Source organism: Penicillium nucicola, assembly GCF_028828085.1.
Source record: "Penicillium nucicola strain IBT 29836 chromosome Unknown utg000005l, whole genome shotgun sequence".
NCBI lineage: Eukaryota > Fungi > Ascomycota > Eurotiomycetes > Eurotiales > Aspergillaceae > Penicillium > Penicillium nucicola.
Genome location: NW_026643129.1, coordinates 1,060,935 through 1,086,781, shown reverse-complemented (window position 1 = coordinate 1,086,781; position 25,847 = coordinate 1,060,935). Strand labels below are relative to the sequence as shown.

Here is a 25,847-nt window from a genome sequence, read left to right as displayed (position 1 = left end):
TTCATTTCACTGAAATAGTGTATAGTCACCGAAGGAGCAGGGTAGGCATGTGTTAAAACAAATAAAATAAAAAGGATTACATAAAGCCAACCATCCTGTCCTGAAGAAAGGGTCAAATATACGAGACTATTGAATATTGTCACTCTGATTCGACCGCTTCCTAGCCTACCAGTCAGCGCATTCAATATTTAAGTAAAGTTTCGGATCAGCTGAAACCTAAAATTCCCCACACATGACCGTTTACCACATCCGTCGAGCTATGCAATTAAGATCCTATGGCCTTGCAGTTATTTTTAAGGAAGCAGAGCGGCCATGATGGGATTTTTACTTATCCATGGATCACTCAATCCTGCAATGGAGCCGAGTCCGGAAACAACACAGTGCCCATAAAATATGACCACACACCCTCTCTCCTCAAGACTGCGTATCCTATTATACTAGAGTCTAGTATATCTGACTTCAACGAAAGACTGTTTCATAACAATCACCAAATCCATTTTCCTGAATTGTACTTCTTAACCACTGCACACTTAGATCAAAGTCGGTGGGAATTAGCACTCACATCAATTGGCAGCTACCATGCCAAGCTTTCAGACAAGAATAGACCCCGTGTATCTCCATTCCATGGCATGCAGATACGACATCCAAAAGATGATGTACGCCTAGAGCTTCATGGACGCGATGGAAAGCAGCGCCAAGACAGTGCCAAGACAGCTTGACAACTCCACGCAGGCAAGAAACACAATTGATAGTGGAAAGTCATGAACCTCACTCTCAATCTAGAATCATTTAGCCAAGTTCAGCCCGTGGCGCAGTTCATTCTTGTCTCTCGCGCTTTTGCCACGATAGTCTATTTAAACCATGAGCTATCCTCTACTCTTCCTCCCAGATCTAAGAACAAGTCAAGCGACTAGCCATCAAACACTGCTCAAGATAAAAAAGCTCTACTTTGACCTACAAGATGAAGAACCCTCTTTACATCCTTACCATTCTCCTTCCTCTGGCCACTGAGCTGGCGACAGCTTCTCCAGTTGCAGAGCCTGATTTTGGTTCTCTTGAAGAAAGGGCTGGAGGTCAAGGAGGTGGAGGCGGCGGGGGCCAAGGAGGAGGCGGCGGAGGAGGCGGAGGAGGAGGCGGAGGAGGACAATGTCGTATCAATCACAGGTACTGGTACTGGAAGTACCCGTGTGACTCGAGCGATAGAACGACCCAGCAATTCCCAGGTGACCAGTTTAACGCAATCTGCAGATATAGGTGAGTGAATCAGTCTCAAGCTGACTTATAGCATACAAGAAAGACGATGCTGACATTTTTCGAAGGAATTGGTACAAGACCAGCAAGGGTTGGGTTCATGACTTCGACAAGCCTCGCAACTGCCGTATGTTTCTGTTACCTCCCTTATGAAAGCTTTTGCTAACTTATGCCAAAGGTGGTAATTGGGAATCTCGCTGCCCTTAGGCGGCTCTGGATAAATACATGGATTTTTTAATACCAGATCTCCCGACACCATAGCGGCGAAGGATTGGTATGATCTGTGTACAATCTCGTCATTCTCGTCCCAACACACCCTCCTTTGGTAGATTCTTTTGCTTCCTCTTATTATTTTATGTGTATTAATTTTTCTGGGGGAGCGAAAAGTTAGGTGAAAATCAATGGCGAACATTCTGTTCACGGCGTTTGAGATCCGTGCTATGATTACTGCTTAATTTCACAATTCCATCGTAAGCGTAGCGAGGCCTCGGACGGTAGCCTCTCAAGTTTTGACAAACAAGTCAGATAGTGTAGTAAAGAGCTTTGGTTGAGTGAAAGTATCACCTTGTTCCATAACGGCAGGTAGCATACTATTACAAGCCATACATCAAGAAAAGCCAATCGAGAAATCCATAAAACCAATCTGAAAGGTTAAATGTCAATGAATAATGCTTGGGTATTCTAAATATCGTGCGAGTTCCTGGAAGTCTTCATCAAGAGAGTCAGATTCTCAGTCTAGAGGGCTCCAGACGACGACCACATTATCTGTTTTCTATTGGCATCATTTCAATATTGAAGAAAACATACTCCCAAAAATCGTCGGACTACGGGAAAGAAATAAAATGTTCGTGAAGTTCGGTCGATCGTGATCGTCCGAAACTTTCACCCCGGATCCGAACTTCGAACCGCTGGTAAGAAAACTCAGGTGCTGTCGGTTAAAGGTTCCACCCTATCTGAGAACACCTTAGCTTGGCAATGAATTCCAAAAGGTTGAATTGTTAGTACCCCAGTCTAGCCTGGCATCTCGTAATCATTTAACCAGTTGGACACCTCCAAAGCCGCAAAAGGATTCAATTACCATCATTGGCATAACCATCTAGTGAAATGGGAATAGCGCGATGGCATTCTGGCCAAGCAGACAAATTGACGCTAGCAGAGTAACCTAAAAAGAGGCCGGGTAGGACTATACAGTAGAAAAGGAGAGCATATAGGGGTGGTCTGCAGAGAAGATTGTGTTTGTCTTGCTCACTATGCGAAGAGAGGTCTTAGATACATCACAAACGCCTAAGTCATCCGTAGACCGCTACTTCATGCAGTAGGTAATTCCCCGTGACACTAGATGTACAGTATTTCGGCCATGGCTCCATCAAATATGACCGCATAAGAAAATGGGACAAAAACGAATGAGGATGATAATTCAGCTGAGAGTAGTCTGCTAGATCTCAACAGAAAACCTTATACGTTGTTAAACATTGTGATTTTCTAAATCAGTTTTACTCTTGTCTTCGACTCTTTCTCCGAGGAGGCAACTGTAAGAAAGTACGAAATTGAGTTTTTTTTTGAATCGAATGAAAGAAACTGAGTTTACCAGCTGAAAGAACCCGCGGCATGCAAGTCTTGAAGTAGCCTAGACTTATGATCCGCAGATAAGGATTTCTTACCGCAGAACTCTTATTGGGTTCCTTCGGGGTTCAAATGATGTTAGCAGACTCTGGTCTACTGTGACATCATGTGGAGTGAAATCCAATTCGCTTTTACGGCCATTGATAATATTAACCTATCCTGCGCCACCATACTTTTAACCCATTGGCATGATCAATTTCTGGATCAAATTAATTATAAGACAACGCAGCTCCTTGGTTCAATCTGACATTGCCACTTAATCTTCCAGTGTCTATACTACTTGATCCCGTTTATTCTTATCAGATCGTCGACAGACTTTGGAAATGGTTAGGCTAGACCCTAGTGAAGCAATGGAGGAGCAGCGCAGGAGAATATTGTTAATCACCTATCCTCGCACTGCGTCAAATCTTTTGGTCAAGATGCTTTCCTTGAACTCTCAAACAGCCGTGGTCTCGAACGAAAGAGGGGGTTATTTTTTCTGGGACGCTTTCATGACCGGGAGAGCCACTGGGTTAACATACAAACCAGTTGAGCAATGGAATGCGGAAGAGACTGATCGGATTCGGCGAGAATTTCAGAAAGGCGTGAATGCGCTAGAGAAGAAACATGAATTGGCTAAATCCGAGGGAAAGCTTATCTTTGCGAAGGAACATATTCAATGGTTTCTCAACCCTGCCTCAATTACCCAATATCTCTCTGGGCATGATGGTCCAGCAAAACTGCCGTTCGAAATCGAAGCTCCACACATTTCTAGTTCTGAAGGAATATTCTCCTCGAACAATTTGAATGTTCTACCCGATGAGTATTTGCAAACATGGACTCCGACATTTCTTATACGACATCCCGCGCTAGCCTTTCCTTCGATGTATCGATCCACGCTTGACCTGGAAAAGGAAGGTTTTGCAGATCCTCGCGAGCTTCAGCCAATGCTGAAATTGCATGCAACTTTGAAATGGACTCGATTGATATATGACTGGTATGACCAGCGTGGGTCAAATTTATCTTCTGCAAACAATGACAGCAGACAATCTCCCATTCTCCTAGATGCACAAGATGTCATCAATACACCAGAGGTGGTGGCAAAGTATTGCGAGCTGATAGGGATGGACCCAACGAAGTTGAAGTTTGAATGGAATCGGGAAGTTCCAGAAGATGGGTCCTCACTTTCAGATGAGACTGCTCAGAAAACTCCAGAGGGGGTAATGATGGCAACATTGGACAATTTATCAACTTTGTTGAAGGAAAAGACTCCGACCGTGGTTGATATTGCTTCAGAAGCACAGAAATGGAGAAAGAAGTTTGGTGAGGATATTGGGAGGCAGATGGAAGATTGGGTGCACAGTGCAATGCCAGATTACGACTATTTGAGTGCCAGGAGACTGCATTTGTGAGAAGAAAGTATTGTCATTTTCATCGTCTGTTTTAAATATCAATTGGTAATTTAGTCAAACACGATAGAATAGTATCTAAGCTTTGATTGGATCTCTCGAGGTTAATTTGATACGAATAGGCCGTCTTTGATAGAAAACCCATGGAATTCGAATTGATTTCGTTTAGCTGCCTTGGCACATGTCCTTCGATCGTATAGCTAGGGGAGCCGAGACATATCTTGTTGCCGGATCAGAATGTCGGCCATGTGAAAGAAGCTATTAGTGAGTTGCCTGGGCTCTGGAAGACTATGCTCGCGAACAATGCTGTTTTAGAACCTCCATCATCTTTTCAATAGTCAATGATATAACTTGATGCTGCAAAAGCCATATTGTTATTAGTTTTTAAGATATTAGATACGAACAATTTCAAGCCCCGATTTGAAACATAGTCATCAATTTGGATCGGAGAGTGCAGAACATCAGTGAACATAAGAGGAAAAGAAACCACGAGGATTACGTTCAACCCGTCAGAGCCACTGCTATAGGCGGTGCTCGTTCGTTCGTTCAAGTTCAAGAATATATGAACTTACCGATGGCATCGGTTATGTGGGACAGCTATAAATTCCGTTATTTAATCTGTATAATCACGTTGTCAATAGTGCATGGAAGGAGAGAGGCTCACGGCAGTTTCGAGGCTTATCTTCTGCCCTAACCCATCCTCGTGGTGTGTTGTACCAGTTGCTGCAGAGGTGAGTGTGTTTGTTCCTTGTAAAAGAGTTATGTGAACTGAGAACTTACCGATACTTGCAGAATGGTCTGAATCTAGTGCCCCTCTCGGCTCTACCAATATGATCACTGTTGCCACAAGGATACTCGTAGTACCAGTATGGCCTTCTCACTCGACAATCACCACCACCACCACCGCCTCCTCCTCCTCCTCCTCCTCCACCGCCACCGCCACTACCACCGCCGCCAGAGCCGGAGCCACCTCCTCCACCTGCAGCCGCAGCCGCTGCAGCAGCTGCAGCAGCATCGCCACCACCTGCAGCAGCTGCAGCCGCAGCAGCCGCAGCCGCAGTGCCCGGAGTGCCAGGAACGCCTGGAATGCCAGGAGTGCCAGGGGCACCTGGACCGTTAGGTTTATTGGTCGGTTCTTCATTGGACTTGGTTGCGCTACCCGTCTCGGAAGTCTTCCCACCATCCTTAGTTTGGGAAGGGGGATCATTCGTCTCTTGTGTTGGCTTCGGATCCTTTCCTGTTACAGCAGGCTTGGGGCCACCGGGAGGATTGGCAACAGGCGGGTTTCCTGGAGGTTTGCCAGGCTGGGGGTTTTGCCTTTTTTCAATGGAAGTTCCTTCATCATCCACAGTCGGCGCCGATAGGGCCAGCTGGGCAGAGAAGGGAAGCAGAACAGTCAAAATGTAGAGTGGGGACTTCATATTGAAATGAGTTGAGTGAATATCGTGTTGTTTTGAGTGAGTCTCTCGCAGTTTACAACTTGACTTTACTAGGCTAAAGGTAGCTTTCTTTTATATTGCCAATCCTGTGGCAACACAGCTTTGCTCCAAACTTGTGATACCTGGTCTCATCGTCTTCATGAATTAATTCTAGGCTCTACATGACGCACTTCACAGACACCCCATGACTCCCAAAAGCGATCACTGTGATATTTTCGTCCTAGTTTCAGCCTATAATCAAAGAATATTTGTCTCAGTTCAAACAAAACCAATTGAATGTTTTGCATAGTTCGTATTAAACCCAGTTTAGATATTTGGGACACGAACTAGGGCAAGTCCCAAGGTGTCAAACTTCTTGGGTTAACCGAAGCCAAGTCTTTCGTCAGTATCTTGGCACGGAAATACTTCCTTGACCATTGGATGGGAAATACAGGAGCCACTAACTACTGGAGGAGTTGCAAAGCTCTCTGGATGCCAAGATTCCCCGTGTTGAGGCGAATCTCAGGCCGTACGGGGTCTTGGCACAATATGGAGTATAAAGCGTACTATTGTTACTTGCGGCGCGCCTAGAACCTGCTTCCCAGGGTTGACATCCTTATTGGTATTAACCAAGGTCCAAATTGACTCAGGATCTGATTTATTGAGAGATCTTTATTAATAGTCATTCTCGAATACGATCGCATGACCCAATGAGCGGAAAGCTGAAGACCATCTTCTTTCCCTTTCTAAGATTAGTTTAATGGCTTTGATGGATGGTGAAATGAGACAATTTTCTGAATTTACCTAAGCTGAAACTATTGGAAGTAAATTTCCATGATGACCACTTCTTATCCAGCAAAGAAATGTTAGTTTGTCTTATCGACTCAGCAATGAACCAGAGAGACAGAGATTAAAGCCTACAAGCTAACGGAATGCTTCAATCAATCAATCGATTCAAGTTCAATTAGCTTATTGCAGCCTAACTAGTATCGTAATAACTATAGAGGCGCTTCACCTAGTTGAAGCAAGAACTTATCCGTGCGCCTAATAATGCCAATACAGAAAATGAGCTTGTTCTAAAAAGGAGAGAAAATATCAAGGAAAGCTACAGTCAACTGTAGATATAAGATGTAGCACAATCGAGATGAGAAATTCGTATAAACATGGTTATTTTGATCGATGTATATACTGTTAAAGGCGTCCACTTCCTTGAGATAGTTCCGTCATCTGCGGCAGTAGTATTTCCGTCGGAAGCGAACTCTGTGACAATATATCTACCTTTGTCACTATATTGTGATATGGAGGCATGAATACTCAATACCATCCTCAGTATGATGAAACCAAATCCAGGTACATTATCTCAGCCGGCTAGATGTATCCTGCACAACTATACCAAGACCCCCATTCTTTTAGGTTGATGCTAGGTTGGGATCAGGTAGTTTCTGCCCCCCAGGAACCAGACGTTGGAAGATATGAGTCGGTTCGTAGATTGCTTGGACCGCGTGGAGTTTAGCCAAGTTTTTCTCTCCATGGCTTGCTAAGACCGGCTGGTTCCAGCCAGAGTAATTCAGCATACTAGACCAGAGTCGCACGTTAGCAATTATTGAGATAACAACAGGAAGGGTTAAATGGGCACGGAAAGGCAGGCGTGATGAACAGGTAGGGATGGAGAAGACCACGACTGTCAGCCAATTTCTTCTCCTGAAAAAAGACGTCGTGATCTGGCAATACTCGATCGGCATCTGCTTTGTCGTCGAAGGTGACTCCAAAGTAGAGGACTGAATTATAATAAATGTTAGCTGATATTCATTTGGGGATCATCATCTGAACATTGTCCCACTACTTACTTCCCAGCATTTGGTTTCCAGCGTTTTCCAACCCTAGCGCATTGGTCCCTTTGAGTATTCCTTGAGTGATTTGTCTGGGGGTAATCGGCATGTTACAATGTAAGCCGTAAAAGCCCTCGACATCCTAATAATTCTTCATCCATGTGCGGAACTTCCACCAAATATCCTTGTACAATTGGGCATCTGCATAGACAGTCATAATCCGCTGGGCTTCCCATAATGCGACTACCTGATCAGTGGCAATAGATGGAAATCCTTCCGGTCTCCACAGAACGCCAACCAAATCACCGTTTGACCCTGCGTATCTTGGGAGGCGAGGTGATTCACTGTGCATAAGCCACCGGGAGATGGGGCGCCCATAGGCCCGCGCTATCTGGCTAGTTCCGACAGCCTCCCGAAATGTTTGCTAATATAAGGAGTAGTCACATCACTTTAATATATGGGAGGTCGACCCACAGGTGGAGGGGATAGGCAGCGTTCCTCGTTGGAACTTTCAGCCCTATTATATAACTCCGTCTGAATCCACACTATTTTCCCCCTCGGCTGTGATGTTGAGATGTTCTCAAATGATGATTTCAATCGTGTTACGATTAAACTAAACTATTTAGATCTAGGAAGCGCGGAAACTGAATCCAGTGTTCGTGGTGATTTGCCACTATTCCAGGTCAATAATAATAGATGCTGTGGAGGTTGCAGTCATCATTAGAGGTTATTATTTAGTGTTTGCAAGTAGAACCCTGGGTCTGTACTATATATTTCTCAGAATGGGGAGAAGGAAGCAGAGATTGGCAGAATACGAGGTACTTTGGTACGAACTAAGTTATGTACCCATAATCATTTTCAGAGACTACTGTATGTATGACGGCTACTGTGGTGCTTTTCACAATTTCCGCCCCCTAGGTCCGACCAGAGTGAAGTGCCCAGAGGGTTCAATCCACCGAAAAGCCTGCAAATATTCGATATTAATCCAGAGGGCTTAACTGGGATGGATCACTACATCACATACTGTACGATATGTACAGACGATGGTCTACGAGGGCCTTGTTTGATTGGGTTTCAACATACCTATCCCTGCCAAACAGCTGTTCTCTCAAGATCCCCGAATGAAGGGTATAAGGCGTTCCCCCCTCTCCCGACAAGAAATTCCATAACTGTGCGGGATGATCCGTTTTATCATTCATCCACGTTTCTATACATACATCAACAATGCCGCAACCACCAAACAGGTGGAACTCTGCCGAAAATAATCTACTTCGAAGAGAAGTGCTTACCCAATATATGTCTAAAAACATTTGACGGCAAAAATGCAGTCTAGTTGACAGAGAGCACGACTTGCTGATCATGGGTGATTCATTGCCCCCTAGTGGCGGAGGGAGCGGTGAAAGACTGGCAGTGCATTGCGGCCAAGCTTCCAGGCCGTACTAACAAAGATTGTAGAAGGCGATGGCCAAATGGAGTGAATAAAGGCCACTGGACGCAGGATGAGGACAAACCACTGACGGACTACTGACGGAAGCGCTCAAAACATGTGGTAAATGGTGAGCAGCTTATCAAGCGTCGACGAATTATGTTTAAGAATATCTCCAAGCTGACTTTTCAATGTTATCTAATTCAGCTGGACGGTCGTTGCAACAGCGATTAAGCCTCGAAACGCGGACCGTGTGTTGCCATTCTAGTTAAAAATATGTGTATGGAATTCAGTTCTATGGCTGACCGCTGGATGGGCCAGAATGCGCCAAGCGGTGGAAGCAATTTCTCGATCCTGAGTTGAACCGCAATCCCCCTAGGGGTGTGAGGGCGCTTATTAATGGATGTATTGGTATTAGTCTCGGGCGACTTTCCTCTTATTCTTACATCTCCTAATGAACTGTTACTGAGCCCACTTCTTTTCATTGTATTACCTGCTGGGTGACGTTATCTCGTCTAGGATTGAACATTTTCTTTGTTTCGTAGTTAGCGGAGTTTAGGACTCGCACTGTTAGCTGACAACCCCTCATTTACGCAGGTCCGGCCAAGCACTGAATGACATCAGAGTATACCTCTAACTGAGGGCTTATATAGATGTCCTCCTCGCCTCCAACCAGCAGCACACACTGGCACACACTAGCACACATCCCTCCTGATCTCAACACCATCTTCTGAGAACAATCCATCCATCCAATTCATCCATTCAGTATGGCTACTACCTCCCGGATCTGGCTTATCACTGGCACCTCGTCCGGATTTGGCCTAGAGTTGGCTAAACTGGCCGCGAAGCGCGGGGATCGCGTGTTAGCCGCCACAAGGAGTCCGCATAAATTAGCCGAGCTCGAGTCAACCAGCCCTCAGATCAAGGCTGTCTATCTAGACCACAACGAGCCCCCAGCCCAGATCCAGGCAGCGGTCAAGGCTATTCTTGCTGTCTATGGCACAGTCGACATTGTTGTCAACAATGCCGCCTACGTGCAGACAGGCATACTTGAAGAGGCCACCCCAGAAGAGACTCAGCGCCAGTTCCAGGCTAATACCTTTGGCCCTCTGAACCTTTACCGCGCCCTACTGCCACACCTACGTGCTAAGGGGTCGGGCACTTTGGTTACTATCGGCTCTATGGCCGCCTGGTACCCCATGGCTGGCTGCAATCTCTACAACGCCTCCAAGGCCGCTCTGCGCTGGCTTGGGCTTGGGCTTGCGGGTGAAGTCTCCCAGTTCGGTATCCGCCATTGTTTAGTCGAACCGGGCTTCTTTCGCACCGAGTTACTGAATCCGTCAGCCAATCTTACGCTGACTGAGAAGTCCTCGCGTCTATCAGCCTACCAGGAGGTAAACGACGCCACGGACTCCAACTTCGCCGCCTTTAACGGCGCCCAGCTGGGTAACCCTGTGAAGGGCGCGGAAGTTATCTACGACGTCACCACCTCCACGGGAGTCGCCGAGGGGAAACCCCTGCCTGCTTTCTTGCCCTTGGGGAGTGATGCCAGCGAGGAGATTGGCAAGGCCGCATCTGAGACTTTGGCGGCGATTGAGGAATGGCGGGCGATAAGTTCCTTGACGGACTATCCCAAAGGTTCGTAATTATGTACCTAGTGTCACAGGTCTCTCAGGGAAAGATGCTTCATGATATTCGTGACTACAAGATGGTATAAAGCAATATTCATGCCAAAATTAGTATCTCACACGCAATGAAAGCAAAAATAGCCTTTGAGTCAATGACCAAATCGCATACGAAAGGCAATCAAAAGTAGAATTTGAAAACAAATCTTCTCGTATAAGATCCAAAAGATATGAGACTACCAGGGCTGCGCTAGTTCACTGCATAGACCGGTTTTCAAACTTCCCGCTCGGTCCCTTATGTAGTCCGCGGAGTTACTTCCAAACGTCAGTTCGCAATAAGGCTTGTCAGAGTCCCCTGTCAGTTATACTGGAAGGGGTGTTCGGAAGAAGTGTCATCCTACTTGAGTTTTTGATTTCCCTCACATGCGAAATATCAAGAGGCCATTGGCATGGATTGAAAGCGGCATCGGATTACTTCGGCTGATATCATCTCGCAAACGTGAACCCGAGTAGACTGAGTGCCACTCGTATTATCTGCCAAGACTTCCGCAACTGGCTGGCAGAGAGGAAGAAAAATTACGAGGGACTGCCAAGATCTGCGAACCGACCGAGATCTATGGATTGAGTGATCCGTCCCATCTGCCAAGAGAATTAATCACTACACATAAAGTTATACGATTAGATACCTTCTGCCAGCATGCAACACAGTGGTTTGACCAACACCGATTTGGGTAGTTCCATGGCTCTGTAGCTGTGGCAATCCGTTCGGTGGGGACTCCAGACCAACTAGCACGAAGCTACAATACGATCAACTGGCCCCTCTGGCATATCCGGGGTATAGTTGTGAAAGCTTTGAGCTGTTTCCGGCAGTAATAGCGAGAGCCAGATTGGAATCACCTTACCTGTCCCATGATTCTCATATGAGCCAAGGTAATTCTGGCTCATGCAGAAGCCAGTTTTTTGCGAACTATCGTCGGATTCTCAAAATATCATTGATAGACCACAACTAGTGGCGCAGCATCATTTCTTTTGAAGCGAAATAGCGAACAAGTGTTGTAGATTGAGTTGAGATCCTATCTCACGGACCTTCCCACTTCATGCGACACCACACAGCAGGTCTTCGTATCAGTAGAACGAAGATTACTCCTCACGCTAAGCCTCCTAACAGTGAATCGAGATGCAATCATGGTAATTAAATTGGCTGAAAATAAGGGTTTCACTGTAAATAGTTTGATCAATATCAATCTTTCAGCCGTCTGATGAACAGTCCTACTTCCAGCTCCAAATATTCATACCAATTTTTGTTCCAGACGTAACAGGCATACCAGCATGCCACGTCTCCTCAAATCCAGACCCATTATTGCGCATATTAATCCAAAAAACTGCACTACCCGCGATAGGCTTGAAAATAACACCATCCTCGGATGACTCACAATCAATGTACTTACACCACATTGGATCAGTAGGCCGAGGAATACGTGGAAAATGGGTTCCTCCACCAGTGCAGTTGCCATGTAAGAACACATTGAAAGTTGAATACCGGTTCAGTCGTTTCGGCGGTGAACTGAAATAGTCGTGGTGATAAGTGAAGAAACCGCCTTCGAAGTATCGCTGCAGCGAAAGCTGTTCCAGTTTCAAATTGGACTGCCAGGTCTGGAATCGTAGAGCCCTTTGCTCAACACATTTTATGGTATTATCACGAAGTGGCCATGCATTTTCTGACTTTCGGAAATCGTTGTCGGGCTCACTAACACCCTCCCGGTAGACGACTGAGGGGTAGAAACTGTCTTTTCTGTATGAACACATTAATAAATGTTAATACCAGTATAAGTGAAATCATACGTTACGTCAATAAGGTGCGCTGTCTCGTCTGGTGAAACGAAATTCGGGATATAAATGATGTGAGGGCTTTTATGCAGCGTATAGGATTGCATGCCAGAGACGTCTGGACAAAGCAGAGTCTCGTTTGAAGTTAGGAGATCCAAGCCTTCCAATCCGTCAGGCCATACTTGAGTGTCGGTTTTCAGGGGAATTTGAGCTACTGGGGTCTCTTTGTCATGGTCATGAAGTGCAATAGTACCGTTCGTCAGACAGACGTAAAGATCCTGGGCCCCAGCAGCACTGAGTCCCAAGTTTAGGGAGGGGAAATCAGTTGCAATAGAGCTGTCAATTGGATGAAAAGCCATCATGCTGGAATATGACAGGAAAATGTGATTATCATCTTTGTATTGGGGATCAGTCCGGCTTTAAACCTCTGCACATGGTGCTACTACCTTTCTTGACGTAATGAATAGCTTGTGCACTCATGAGATGATACGCGTGCCCCAAATAGTCCCAGTGTCAATGCCAACGGCAGCTTTCCATGGTGAGACTTTTCAGTGAAATCAAACCACCAGATTCCCGTGGTAGACCACTTTCAGTTCCTCGTATCCTGCCTCGTATATGGGAGAAAGGCTCACATGGAACTGGCGAGACCAAATGTTGCCACGAGAAGCAGAATGAAGAGATTCGAACTATTTCCGGTCATCTGTGGAAGTAACGACTAAATTTAGTTAGAGCATAAAATCATCGATCAGCCTAAGAAATTAAGATTACCTACTTCACGATCCCGCGGATATCATTAGAGTTTGTGCCGCACCGAGAAAGGAATGGTATGAAGTGCGGGTCGGCATTAGGAGCCCCACACGTGAAGCTAAGGTCAGGTGATACATCTGTTGCCGGACTGAAATCTATAACATAGTCACGATTATAAACTGACCGCCTTTTATACCGCCTAATACATCAAACTCCGTCATAACAACGCGCCAGGATCTATACTATATTTTCAACGTGTCTCTCTCTCTCTCTATCGTGCTACAACCATGCCTCCTGTCCGTGGAAAAAGAGGCCCAGAGCTTGACTGCATTACTCGGGCAAGGATCTGCGAATTACATACTACAAATGGCTGGGGTGCTACAATTATCAAGAAAAAGCGCTTTCCCGATATTCCACGCTCAACCATTCAATATACGCTTACCCAAGAAGCAAAACGTCAAAATCAAGAAAGTCTCCCACGACCAGGCGGCCCTAGGAAGCTATCAGAAACGGAACGGGATCAAATCTATGACACTTTACAACAAAATCCGTCAAGTTTAATTAAGGATATCCTCGAAGATGTTGACTTTAAGGTCCACCGTTCGTCAATTTGGCGTCTCACTCATGAAATGGGCCTTAGAAAGATGAAGAAATCAAAGCGTGCTTCTGTAACGCCTGCACACGCTGAGAACCGACAAAGTCGCCAAAGTGATGCCAATTGGGAAGCTCTGGGTGCTGCTCAAAGCCAAAATCCTGAAGCGGTATCCAAAGATGTTACGCCTTCCAGACAATGAATCTATGTACGCTTAATGCATTATTGATACAGCTCAGGATGCATGGGAAGGTCTAGATATCGGAATATTGAAACATACATCAGAAAAGAACGTCTCACAAGGTAGCAGATGTGATTAAGACGGAAGGCATACTAGCTATCAAATTGAATGTATTCTGAAGGTTTCTAGCTGGTAGTGATTAGATACCCTGGGCCGAAGGACTCGAGGCCAAATACTCTTGTAACGCCACTGTACTCAGCCCCATAAAACGACCACAGCCTCAAAATCTACACATCAAAGGCTCACGGCAAACATTATCCAGTCTCAGTATACAAGGGTATCAAGCAGTACTGCGATGAAGCTGTATTCAAAGAAACCTTTACAGAATACTTGAAAAAAATAAAATCATCAATCATTGATCTGGGTATCCATGCACCATGCACCATCCCAAACGCCAAAACATACAGTATCAGTAACAGTCCCCGTAACCTAAAGCACAATCTTGTAGCTGCCACCACTAACCACCTCCAACTTGCCTTTCGAAACCATGCCGCCGAGGAACTCTCTTAGCTCCTCATTACTAAATGGAAATCCGCCGGGGACGACAATCTTCAACATCATAACAATATTTTGCAGAGGCATAGCACCCTGGTTCGTAAGCATACCGACAATGAACTGCCAATGCAAATTCATCTTCTCCATAGCAGCTGCTTCGGCTGATTCTTTCGCTGCTGCGGCTGCTGCTGCTTCTGCTGCTACGGCTGCATTGGCACCATCGGCGTCTTCATCCGCTGTGCCTTCGGCACCGCTAGTGGCGGAGGCTAAGACTTCGTCTTCGCTGGGAAGAATTTCCAAGACACGGAAGGTGTCGCGGTGCGGTTCCGTTAGAATGCGTTTGCTTACCCAGAATAAGCAAGCGCTGCGGACTAGGGCTGGAGTCATGGAGAGCGTGTCGGATAATTCGGTGATTGTTCTTGTGGCTGGTTCGTTGGAACCGGTGTCGGTGTCAGAGTTGAAGGCGTATATTACCGTTGCTTGCCACGTTGTGACTTCACCGGCAAAACTGTGATTTTCTAGTTCCAATTCGACTCTGACTTGGCCTAAACCGTTGCGCCACTTCAATTTGCGTGAAGCTTTCAGGGTTTCAAAGCCTGTGGCGTAGCTCTCTTGTAGCTTGACGATTTCTTCGGGGACCTTGAATTCTTGTTCTTGCATTTCCGGCCAGAAGAAGCGAGATAAGATCTTAGCGTGGAGTTCTGTGTCATCTGGCTGCACGACTCTGTTTGCCATGGCCGCTGAGCGAGGCTTTGTGTGGCTTTGCTTCTGTACGGAGATGTTGAGACGTCGCGAGTCCGATATATCTCGGAGCATGACCTCGCATGCTTGTAGGGCCGAGTCGCCGAATCGGACCTTGAGAAGTTCCAGAACTGTAATTTCCTGGTCATAGTTTTTGCGGTTCTGAATCAAGCGGTCTGCGAGTAGAGTCTGCATTTCCTTGACGAAGGTCTCCTTCGACTCAAACAGACTGACCAGACTGTCAATGACATCGGCACTCTTTGATTTTCGGTAGTCAGGAGCGGCGTCGACTGGATCAGGTACCCAGTTCAAGTCGTCAAAGTCAAGTTCGCCTTTGTTGCTCCGCATAGCGTGCTGGTGGACTTTGGTCAACTCTGTTGATAGCTCTGCCAGAGTATCGTCTGGATTATGCGCTGATGGATCTGCCAAAAGACCACCAACAATGGCCTTAACAGTATCCTCGCGGTCTCTCAAATAACGTCGGATAGGTCGAGCGATACGGTCAAGCAGGACGCCTTTAGGGTCCAGTAGATGGAAGGCTCGAATGATGGAGATGTAAACCTGCAAGATCTCGACAGTCGAAGCTCCAGGGTGCAGTAAGCGCTGTTGGAGCATGTTGATAAATGACTGAGTAACATGGGTTCTCGATGTAGTATGCGTAGTAAAATGTCGCAGATCTTCCACCGCTCCACTGCTGGCAGGCCACTCAACCACGACGTCAAAAAGCTCACTCACTCGGAGCGCACCCAAGCGAGCTATGCCCATTTCCTGCCATTTCTCCACATCACCAAAGCTCACATCCAAGGCCCTAGAGTGGGATCCTGATTGTTCGGAATGAATGATAGCCAGGACCTGTACTGCGAGACGGGCAAAGACATTCTCTATCCATTGTCGCAGGTGCTGCGGCGCCGATGTTGGCGTGTCCCACTGTCCGGTGTACGCAGCTGAAACGAAATCCGACATCATCACATTCATCACCCTCGCAAATACCTTCTGGGCTTTCTCGGCACCAAGTCCAACGAGCTGGAGACCATTGAGGAAAGCGAGAAGTCTGTCGCGGGCAACTGTCACTCGATGGTCCTCACCCTCGACCATCATGTGTGCTCGCGCCTCGGTCGTTTCTTGTCTCCAGTCGCTGTACGAGACGGAATATGTCCGGTCCACCTCCATCTCATCAACACTGATTTTTTCCATATCGAAGTCATCATCCAGGGTGTCGATCCCCAAAATAGTGACAGCATCTCGCGTCATTTCGCTTGCAAGAAGCGGTGATATCTGCGGCCATGGCAGCGAGTATGAAACTACTGTATGAAAGGCTCGGTGCAATTGAGCCAGGAAACCAGCTTGATGGGGTGAGGGGATCAATGGAAGCAGGTAGTGCACGACAGGCGCCAAGTAAATTCGACGTGCAAGCTGTAAACAATCGACTATTGTCCGGAGAAGGCCTTCCTTCTCCGAGCTTCGAAGAAGCTATAAGACGGTTAGCATATATAGCAAGAACGGCATATTCAGCAAGCGACCTACCTGGGAGAGTCCATCACGCAAATTGACCAAGAAATGCTTCCGAATATCACACCCATACCAATCAAACAGCGTCCACGGACAGTTCCGCACTAGACACTCCAGGGCCTCTGCTGTCTCCTTTGACGGTGGACTAAGCCGATTCCATTGTTTGAGCACTTCACTCCCATCCGTATTCCGGTAGTCATACAGCAGTTGGAAGCCGAGGTTGGGAACAGACAAGAAGTCGCTCGCCGCAAGCCGCGCCTGTTCCAATGTTTCTTCGTCCAGTGAATCTGTCGGACCTGCAACAGTGGCGAATGAATCTGCCTTGAATGTCGAAGTTGAGCCTGTCGAGCTATGGAAGGAGCTGGTGGGTGTCCGTTCGGTTTCGTGTTTCGGGGTTGATTTCGACTTCGTTGGGGCTTCTAGGGACGCGGGGGAAAAGACGGAGCCAAACACGCGTTTGCGCCCCACGTTGAGCGGAACGGTTGAAAGCATTGTCACCATTAAACATTAGACATGGCGAGATATGACTTTGGTCGTGTGATGCGCCGTTGGGGTGGTCTGCGGACTGGAGTTGAGGAATGTTTAGATGTTATCGCGCGGTCACGTGATGTTGGTATAGCTTCAGGTGCCACTTTAGATGATATTCAAATATTCTCCATGAATCTATTTGTGTATTGCTTAACAAAATGACAGTGTAGGTTGTACCATCTACACAGTATGGGGTATCGAGACAAAATAGAGCAGAGTGTTGCGCGAGTATAAAAGTCGCGTAACAGCCCAACCCCGGCCTTGTGTGACCAACCCACTACTGGTCAAAAGGCCAGGAACTGGACATTATTCCATGAGTGGTAGAAGCTTCAAACACTCCAACGCCACTATTACTCAGGAGCGGGAGTCATCAACCTTCTCCCACTCGCTGTCGGTGCTTCCGTACCCGGAGCCATCGCCGCCAGTGCTGGGTCTCTTCCTAGAATCCAGCTCGGCAGTTTGCAACTTGGCAGCGCTTCCAGTTGTGACAGCCTCACGCTTGTTATCCTTCTTGGAAGCTAGGACTTCGGTCTCAGTATCGCTTCCAACACTGACTCCCCGCACGCGGGGGTCGTCCTCTTGTTCCTTTTCCTTCTTCTGTTCAGCCTCCTGAGCGAGTTGGGCAAGTCGCACCTCGGCGGCGAACCAGTTGATGGACCACCATAATCCTGCGCTGATGATGGACAGTGCGACAAAGTGTAGGCTGTATGTGGCTAAGAGGAGGGCGAAGAAGACGAGTTGGAGGGCGGCGAAGGTTACGTTGGTTGCGATAAGCAGGGTTGGGGTGGGGCCCGGGGTGAAGATGCTGGACCACAGGTCCTCCATGAAGGAAACCATATTGAATGTGAGATTGTCTGGGGGAACAGTGTTGAAGGTGACGTCGAGTCGGGAACTGGAATCCGTGAGATTGTGGCTTTGGCAGACGCCGACCGCTTTTCAGGCTCCACTCGGTAGGTGAATTCCGTATGGATCTTGATGGAGAGTCTTGTTTTATAGGATTATTTGATTTTCCCGTGAGATAATAGGAGACATATCAGGTGAAGTCCATTCTCGTCACAGGACGATAGAGTTCCAAGTGACCTGGCTACCACCGGGCCGAGCTGTACATCTCACCTGAAACTGGTTGCCAAACTTGTGCCCTTGGCATATATCCATGCTAAGCAGGCTTGGAATTCTCTGTGAACAATGTCCAGAGCCGAAATCAATCAACCGGGCCTATTGTTGTAGCATTAATGAATATATAAGCACCTCCTGCAGTGACCAGATAGAACAACTACAGATGACCAACTATACGGACCACGTGATGATCCGGATATCTACAACTCCCCAGACTTCCTGACTTCCTATGGCTGCACATATCAAGTGGAGACCCAAGAGCCCAGTCAGAAACGGAGCCAGCCCAAATCTGAGGGGTTTCTGGGCGATCAAAGTCTGGAGCAAGCGGGTCTCATTGATCAGCCTGTCCGAGATCGCGTATTACAAGGGCATTCCGAGCGACGTAGAAACCTCTATCTCAACCCAAACTCTCAATTTGGCCCTCAAAGGCCGAGTGCCTAGATGGTAAAACGGTCAAACTTACGAGAATAGCCGTCCCCAGATCACCAATTGAAGCCCTGTCCCCCGCAAGCATAGCGCCGATCTCACCCCCATGTTTCCCCTCCGCATCCCCACGGGTCCAACCGTAGACTCTAATGAATGCGTACAGGATTCCATCATTCAATCCCGACTTGGCTCCCGGGATGCTACTGATTGGTTGATTGTCTACTACGGAGGCTGCCCGAAGTCCCAAGTTGCCCCGGGTCATATCTAAACCTAGTATGCCTGTAGTGGACACGCGAGTATAAATACCATGGAGACTTTCCGTGATAATCCGTGCTCAGTTCTGTCTCCCAGTCCAAAATAATCATCTCTTTTATACCTCGGCTTCGGTCTTCCAGTCAAGCATGGCCGATGAAATCCAAGTGACGAAGGAAATATCTCACGATCCCGTGGTCGATGGCTTCTCACACCATGCCGAGAACATTGGTCATGACCGCGAGCCCTATGGGCCTCCTGGTATACGCGGACTAGTGGCGAATCCGTTTGTGTTGTTGTGTGCAGCTTGCTCAACACTCGGAGGATTGCTATTTGGTTATGACCAGGGTGTTGTGTCAGTGATTCTCGTCATGGACCGTTTCCTGACTGAATTCCCCCGAGTCTCGGATACTGCATCAGGGTCAGGCTTTTGGAAAGGACTTTTGACTGCCATGATCGAATTGGGTGCACTGATAGGTGCATTGAATCAAGGTTGGATTGCGGATAAGATTTCGCGTCGCTACTCGATTTTGGTTGCTGTTGCTATCTTTACCCTTGGCTCTGTGTTACAAACTGCTGCATTTGGATATCCCATGTTAACTGTTGCTCGGTTTATTGGTGGTCTTGGGATCGGTATGTTGTCGATGGTCGCCCCGTTATATATTTCCGAAATCAGTAAGTCTTCCTGTCTTAGTGGGTTTGATATACAGGAATACGTTGCTGATTATCTTGGCTTTTCCCTAGGCCCCCCTGAATGCCGTGGTACTCTACTTGTCCTCGAGGAATGGTGTATCGTCCTCGGTATCGTGATTGCCTTCTGGATTACCTATGGAACGCGTTACATGCCTAGCGAATGGGCGTGGCGTCTCCCGTTCCTTTTGCAAATGATCCCAGGCTTCATCCTCGCCGCCGGTGTCTACATGCTACCGTTTTCTCCCCGTTGGTTGGCTTCAAAGGGTCGCAACGAAGAAGCACTCATGAGTCTCAGCAAACTTCGCTCTCTACCACCAACAGATAGACGTGTTCGTCAGGAAATGTTGGACATTCAAGCTGAAGTGCGTTTCCACCAGGAAACAAACAAGGAAAAGCACCCAGATCTGCAAGAAAAGGGCGCCAAGAACTCATTTTTGCTGGAAATGGCTTCTTGGGCTGATTGCTTCAAGAAGGGATGTTGGCGTCGGACTCATATCGGTGTTGGACTAGGTTTCTTCCAACAGGTTCGTCCCTTCATGAACTCATTTGGTTAATTCGACTAATAGCGATATAGTTCGTTGGCATCAACGCTCTCATTTATTACTCTCCAACTCTCTTCAAGACTATGGGTCTCGACTCAAGCATGCAGCTCATCATGTCTGGAGTGCTCAACGTGTTGCAGCTGGTGGGTGTCACCACTAGCATTTGGACCATGGACTCAGTTGGTCGTCGCAAGCTGCTCCTCGTTGGCGCGGCCCTCATGGCTATCTCGCACATTATCATAGCAATTTTGGTTGGCAAGTTCTCGAACAACTGGCCAGCTCATCGCGCTCAAGGATGGGCTAGTGTGGCTATGCTGCTGTTCTACATGGTTGCTTTTGGAGCTTCTTGGGGTCCTATTCCATGGGCTCTGCCATCTGGTATGTCAATGCCTATACTACTTCGAAAGAACATGCCACTAATGAAATCCTCAGAGATCTTCCCCTCTTCTCTCCGTGCCAAAGGTGTCGCTCTATCAACCTGTTCCAATTGGCTGAACAATTTTATCATCGTGGGTCTATTCCGTCAGTCCGCTCTCCCCACAAGACAGAAAGCTAATCCTTCCACTCTAGGGCCTGATCACACCCCCTCTCGTTCAGAATACTGGCTATGGAGCGTACGTCTTCTTCGCCGTATTCTGTGTCCTGGCCGGAGTCTGGACCTTCTTCTTCGTACCCGAAACCAAGGGCCGCACGCTAGAGCAAATGGACCATGTCTTCAAGGACAACTCCAGTGTGGCAGACCAGGCGAAGAGACATGCAATTGAGGTCGAGCTGATTCGCGCTCAGCAGGAGGTTGCCCACCGCGAAATTGCGTGAGCAACTTTCCGCTCTGTAAAAGAGCTTCGTAGCGAAGGCTCTCAGATACCCATTTTGTAACTTAGTATGATTCTTATAAATATCAAATGACGATTTCATGAACTATCAGTCCCCTCAGTGTAGTATACTCTAATCGTTGTTCGGTTGAAGTATGGATTCCTATTATAGGAAGGGCTCAAGCCCAAAGCTGCTTGGCCGAGATCCGTACCGAGACCCGCCAGCGCCAGGCGAGAACCGAAACTATGATGCGATGGGGTTGTATTATGGGGAATTGCGGGTTAGATTTCTGGGGAAAGTTGTATAAATAAGGATATATAAAAAGGGTATGTCAACCTGAAATGAAGTTGAGCTTTACATTAAACTCAAGTGCATGCAGCTGAGTTACCAAAGCTATACAACAAGCGAGATGCATTATCTTTCCATCAAAAAATGGCTGGCCTTAGCTTCCTTATGTTCATTGAGTGTAGCAAGGCATACAGTCGAGCTCAAAGCCCCTTTGAAATTACCTGATGGTGCTTCTAAGCCCGTTGATCATGCCTTTGCTTCCTTTTCATGGCCTGTTCATTTCTTCGCAGACTACGCTGGTGAGGAACATTCATCCCATTATCGATATATGTTGACGAACATGAGATAATCCAGGAAACAAAAGCCACCCAAACCACTTTTCGCAAGATATAGTCAATCTTTTATACAGAAAAACGGGAGCACATCCGCATATCCGAGTAGGAGGAACATCAGCGTGAGTCCACTCAACAAAAGACATGATCAGATCAGCATTCACTATATGCATAGGTCCATCTATACTAATGTCACTCTAGAGACCGCGCAATCTATAATACAACCCAAGAGAAGTCCATAATCCTCTCCGAAGAATCTGATAATGGAATTCCAAACAAAGTATCTCTTGGTCCTGTCTTCTTCGAAGGGTTCGAGAATTTCCCCCATACTCCCTGGACGTTCCAGGTGAATCTGGCAAACAACAAAAGTAACCGGATTGAACATGCGATTGCCGAGGCACGTGTGGCTTTGAGTCATATCCGGGGAAATCTTTTTGCGTTCGAGATTGGTAATGAGCCTGATTTATATCCTGGAGATGTGAGGCCTCTGGACTATACTGTTGCGGATTATGTGCGTGAGTGGAGAGAATATGCAGATGCAATTTCAACACATGTTCTCGAGGGGAATGACTATGGGCTGGAAGAGTGGAGGATGTTCCAGGCTTTGACTTTTGTTTTTGTTATGAATGGGTTTACGACGTAGGTTCTTTTTCACCCTCCGTTTTCCTTTTTCGTTATTGTGTTTTTCTGCTAATGATAAATAGCGCAAAAGCGTTTGAAGAGGGCATTGACGCAGATGGACATGTTAAATCAGTTTCATGGCACCAGTTCGCATCACCCATCCCTATTCTTCTCACTACAGTGTCTAATCAAGGTATAGATACGCTGTTGGCAATCAAGCGTGGGTTAGACTTCAAGGTAAGAACGGGCAATGACCCCTGCCTTTCTATCTATCAAGATGGGGTATATTTCTCACCTCTTTATCTAGACTCGTTCATGACCCACACTGCAATCGCCTCAAATCTAACCCAATATACCGACGACATAAGCCTCATCCATGCGCACGATCCAAACATCACATTCCTCTTGGGTGAAACAAACAGTGACTATGTCAATCTCAATATGAGTCAGATAGAGGGTGTCTTCGGAAGTTCACTCTGGCTTGTTGATTATTTGCTCTTCGGACTCAGTATTGTACGCATGAAACGCACCAAAAACACCCCTATCTGGTATACCACCAATACTAATCCATTTTCAGAACATCACCCGATTCAACTTAATTCAAGGAACAACGTTCGGCTACGCAGCCTGGGCACCAGTTGAAAACAACAACCAAGCCCCTCATGTTCGCCCGCCACTCTACGGCCAGATCGTTGCAGCAGATGCAATTGGAGACCATCCCATTGTCCAAGTGAAATCTCTTGATCTGGGCAGAGAGGATTTATCCGCTTATGCGATCTATGAGTCTGAGATACTGGCTCGGTATGTGGTGATCAATCTTGATGAGTGGAATGCTACGACCTCTTATCCTAGACCTCATCTGCGGGTCCAGCTAAATTTGCCTAAGCACGTGGGAAGTGCTGAGGCCAGACGACTTACTGGTCCGGGGGCTAGTGCTGATCAAGGCATCTCTTGGGGTGGCATTAGTTGGAATTATACAGATGGAAGGCTTGCAGAGTCCGGAAATCGGGAGGTTGAAACTTTGAAGGTGAAGAATGGGCTTGTTGGGCTTGAAGTTGGATCTAGCGAGGCCGTTGTTGTTGAGCTGAGTCGTTGATTGGTTGGGATATGTTGGAGCAGAATGGATATAGTTCTATAGTTGCATATTGAACATACTATACCGGTTTTCAATATATCCCCATTCTTTTGAACCAACGGGGATATTATATACACTGATGGGTCCGGTTACGGGTCACATGCTATGATGCTATCTAACCTAATCTAATCCTCTGTATCACCTGATACAGGCCATGCATGAACAGACCTCGGCAAGATAGCTAGGCTCAGCTAGGCGTAGGCTGTCACCTGAATTAAGCCTAGCGGGAATCCCTGGGCTTAGTGCGATCTCGGCAACTTGATTTATGACTGTTCTGGCAGTGAAGCAGGGGGCGCAGTTCTGGAAGTAGCACTTGGGTAGCGCGCTGGCATGTAGACACGCCACATTTGGGTGTTGCTGCGGTCGAGGTACTTGAGGTGTAACCTGGAATTACCCGGGCAAGCATCCAACCTCCAGCACACCAATCAAGACGGGCCATGGACTGCCGCGGATTCTTAATAAGCAGTTGACTGCCAAAACAAAAGGGAGCTTGAGCTTTGCTGATTGAGTAAAAAGGCCGGTGCAGGATCCACCCCACGGACTGCCGGCGTATCCGAAAGCTGGCTTTTGTCGCATGTCCAATCTGGAAACGGAGAACTCAAGATGGGGCTGTGGCGCCTATCATTCGGCGTCACCAAAGACCAAGATCGTTATTGATTTGTTGTGGATTCTCCACCTTTCCGGGGTAGAGGGTCTCTAAGTTCTTTGATTGGCGTTTTTTTCCTTTTTGGGCGTCGAGTGTGTTGTTCTGTTTGAACACCGGTCTGCTCTTCTGCAGTACATTTAAAGGCAGCCTTGGGATCCACAAAATCCCCTCCCCTGTGATCATACTTTCCTGTAACCTCTCCGGTACTTCTTCCAAATCAAATCATATCTCCATGGCCGCGTCACACAATAGATCTCTGGGGAAGAAGCGGATGTTTCGTGAATTTAGTCAGGACCTTGCGTATCCGGGGTATGATGGGGACGTCGGCCCCGTTGGATATCCTCCATCAATCCATGTTTCCGAGCTACCCACGCTCTATACGGAGAACCATTTGTATGACCCACCTATCCAACACCCTCAGTCTGGTGGATATGCTCATACGGGTCCAGTGGGGATTGAGTCCTATCAACCCAATTATTGCCCCCCAAATTATCCCTCATTAAGCCCCTGCCGATCGATGGAATTTGACGCAACAAATTCCTCGACCTCCGGGGGCATTTCGTCCCACTTCTTGCCATACATGGCCTCAGCGGATTTCATGGGGCAAGTGAGCAACGACACCCAAGTACTCCAGCGCCAGGCTTCCACCAGATCTTTGAGCACAATAGGCAGCTCTGAGTAGGTCTCAATGGTCAAGCATTCAACCCGCAAGCTTTTCATTGCTAACGAGGTCTTGTTTCATCTAGTGTCCGCGCCGCCTTTATCCCGTGCCAATGGGGAAATTGCCACCAAGTATTTTCCTCGAAAGGGTCTGTGATGCGACACCTCTCTACAATGCATGTCGATCCGAAGTCTTTCAAATGCCCCCATAGAGACTGCAACAGGGCATTCAACCGGAAGGACAACAGAGATGATCACTCGCGACGTGCTCATCGGGTCGTCGGGAAAGATCCTTTTTTGATTGTATGAATGGGAACGGTAACTTGAGCTTTTGGATGGAGCTCAAGCGGAGTTGGAGTTGGAGTTGATATGTACAAGGCTGATGTTGCATTTCATAGTCTGTCTTTTCTGGGGATTTCTTCAAGTGGAAGTAATGGATGAGATTCGAATTAATGGGTGACATAGAAGGGCGATGTGTTTGATAGCACCTTTAGCCAGCGAAGTTTGTCTAATCGATGTTTTTATTCTCATAATTATTGTTACTCGTATAACCACTTTATCCAGTACCCTCCAAGCATACCTTCCAATCCTATCCCGAATCAGTGATCTACGTATAACTGCAGCTATCAACCAGAGTCTCCTGTTTGTGTCCCCTGACGTTCGCCACAATGAATTTTCACATTTCATACAGATAGTACGCGTGAGATACAGCTTGTTCTGGTTCTGTAGATAGATGGCTCAGTGTGGATACCTGCCGTCCAACTTTTATGCGGGCGGGACCCTCATCTGAGTCGAGCTGAGTAGTTCGGTTTGCGGGAATTAGCCCTAGGGCCGACTGTAAATCGGCTACTTCGAGTCACAAGCAGGTGCACACCTGAATCTATAAAGGGACTTTGACGTCCCTTTGAAGCAGTTGATCAAAAAGACCACATGCGATGTGATTTACTTCAACCATTGTCAACGTGAGTGAAGCTCATCGGTCTTCACGTGCTTGGCATTTTTTGCAGATTCAATTCTTGGCTGTCGGTGCATGCAAAAGGATATTTGATTCACTGGAGAGAGCTGGTTAATTTTCCATCTTTA

General features: G+C 47.1%; 12 protein-coding genes across 12 annotated transcripts; 6 read left to right on the top strand and 6 right to left on the bottom strand.

Moving 5' to 3' along the window:
* Nucleotides 1-961: 961 nt before the first annotated feature.
* Nucleotides 962-1,404, top strand: N7511_005499 (uncharacterized protein; the record flags this gene model as incomplete). The annotated part of the gene is made up of 2 exons (XM_057127876.1): nucleotides 962-1,254; nucleotides 1,320-1,404. The coding sequence occupies 2 exons, from the start codon at nucleotides 962-964 to the stop codon at nucleotides 1,402-1,404; spliced, it is 378 nt and encodes a 125-aa protein (XP_056984393.1).
* Nucleotides 1,405-3,197: 1,793 nt separating this feature from the next.
* Nucleotides 3,198-4,265, top strand: N7511_005498 (uncharacterized protein; the record flags this gene model as incomplete). Its single annotated transcript, XM_057127875.1, has 1 exon — nucleotides 3,198-4,265. The coding sequence occupies one exon, from the start codon at nucleotides 3,198-3,200 to the stop codon at nucleotides 4,263-4,265; it is 1,068 nt and encodes a 355-aa protein (XP_056984392.1).
* A 623-nt stretch (nucleotides 4,266-4,888) lies between these two features.
* On the bottom strand, nucleotides 4,889-5,683 carry N7511_005497 (uncharacterized protein; the record flags this gene model as incomplete). The annotated part of the gene is made up of 2 exons (XM_057127874.1): nucleotides 4,889-4,985; nucleotides 5,043-5,683. 2 exons carry the CDS (start codon nucleotides 5,681-5,683, stop codon nucleotides 4,889-4,891), a joined length of 738 nt encoding a protein of 245 aa, XP_056984391.1.
* Nucleotides 5,684-7,273: 1,590 nt separating this feature from the next.
* On the bottom strand, nucleotides 7,274-7,618 carry N7511_005496 (uncharacterized protein; the record flags this gene model as incomplete). Its single annotated transcript, XM_057127873.1, has 2 exons — nucleotides 7,274-7,458; nucleotides 7,528-7,618. The coding sequence occupies 2 exons, from the start codon at nucleotides 7,616-7,618 to the stop codon at nucleotides 7,274-7,276; spliced, it is 276 nt and encodes a 91-aa protein (XP_056984390.1).
* Nucleotides 7,619-9,702: 2,084 nt separating this feature from the next.
* Nucleotides 9,703-10,581, top strand: N7511_005495 (SDR family oxidoreductase; the record flags this gene model as incomplete). The annotated part of the gene is made up of 1 exon (XM_057127872.1): nucleotides 9,703-10,581. One exon carries the CDS (start codon nucleotides 9,703-9,705, stop codon nucleotides 10,579-10,581), a length of 879 nt encoding a protein of 292 aa, XP_056984389.1.
* A 1,248-nt stretch (nucleotides 10,582-11,829) lies between these two features.
* Nucleotides 11,830-12,749, bottom strand: N7511_005494 (Prolyl 4-hydroxylase alpha subunit; the record flags this gene model as incomplete). Its single annotated transcript, XM_057127871.1, has 2 exons — nucleotides 11,830-12,352; nucleotides 12,403-12,749. The coding sequence occupies 2 exons, from the start codon at nucleotides 12,747-12,749 to the stop codon at nucleotides 11,830-11,832; spliced, it is 870 nt and encodes a 289-aa protein (XP_056984388.1).
* A 672-nt stretch (nucleotides 12,750-13,421) lies between these two features.
* Nucleotides 13,422-13,928, top strand: N7511_005493 (uncharacterized protein; the record flags this gene model as incomplete). The annotated part of the gene is made up of 1 exon (XM_057127870.1): nucleotides 13,422-13,928. The coding sequence occupies one exon, from the start codon at nucleotides 13,422-13,424 to the stop codon at nucleotides 13,926-13,928; it is 507 nt and encodes a 168-aa protein (XP_056984387.1).
* Nucleotides 13,929-14,396: 468 nt separating this feature from the next.
* Nucleotides 14,397-17,213, bottom strand: N7511_005492 (anaphase promoting complex subunit 2; the record flags this gene model as incomplete). The annotated part of the gene is made up of 2 exons (XM_057127869.1): nucleotides 14,397-16,673; nucleotides 16,728-17,213. 2 exons carry the CDS (start codon nucleotides 17,211-17,213, stop codon nucleotides 14,397-14,399), a joined length of 2,763 nt encoding a protein of 920 aa, XP_056984386.1.
* A 381-nt stretch (nucleotides 17,214-17,594) lies between these two features.
* N7511_005491 (V-type ATPase assembly factor PKR1) lies at nucleotides 17,595-18,077 on the bottom strand (the record flags this gene model as incomplete). Its single annotated transcript, XM_057127868.1, has 1 exon — nucleotides 17,595-18,077. One exon carries the CDS (start codon nucleotides 18,075-18,077, stop codon nucleotides 17,595-17,597), a length of 483 nt encoding a protein of 160 aa, XP_056984385.1.
* A 1,100-nt stretch (nucleotides 18,078-19,177) lies between these two features.
* N7511_005490 (sugar porter family MFS transporter) lies at nucleotides 19,178-21,085 on the top strand (the record flags this gene model as incomplete). Its single annotated transcript, XM_057127867.1, has 5 exons — nucleotides 19,178-19,709; nucleotides 19,779-20,251; nucleotides 20,302-20,647; nucleotides 20,702-20,778; nucleotides 20,840-21,085. Coding segments are annotated over 5 exons (1,674 nt in total), but the record flags the coding sequence as incomplete, so codon positions are not given.
* A 784-nt stretch (nucleotides 21,086-21,869) lies between these two features.
* On the top strand, nucleotides 21,870-23,419 carry N7511_005489 (glycosyl hydrolase family 79 C-terminal domain-containing protein; the record flags this gene model as incomplete). The annotated part of the gene is made up of 5 exons (XM_057127866.1): nucleotides 21,870-21,877; nucleotides 21,904-22,341; nucleotides 22,523-22,560; nucleotides 22,631-22,836; nucleotides 22,901-23,419. 5 exons carry the CDS (start codon nucleotides 21,870-21,872, stop codon nucleotides 23,417-23,419), a joined length of 1,209 nt encoding a protein of 402 aa, XP_056984383.1.
* Nucleotides 23,420-24,593: 1,174 nt separating this feature from the next.
* N7511_005488 (uncharacterized protein) lies at nucleotides 24,594-24,824 on the bottom strand (the record flags this gene model as incomplete). Its single annotated transcript, XM_057127865.1, has 1 exon — nucleotides 24,594-24,824. One exon carries the CDS (start codon nucleotides 24,822-24,824, stop codon nucleotides 24,594-24,596), a length of 231 nt encoding a protein of 76 aa, XP_056984382.1.
* Nucleotides 24,825-25,847: the final 1,023 nt, after the last annotated feature.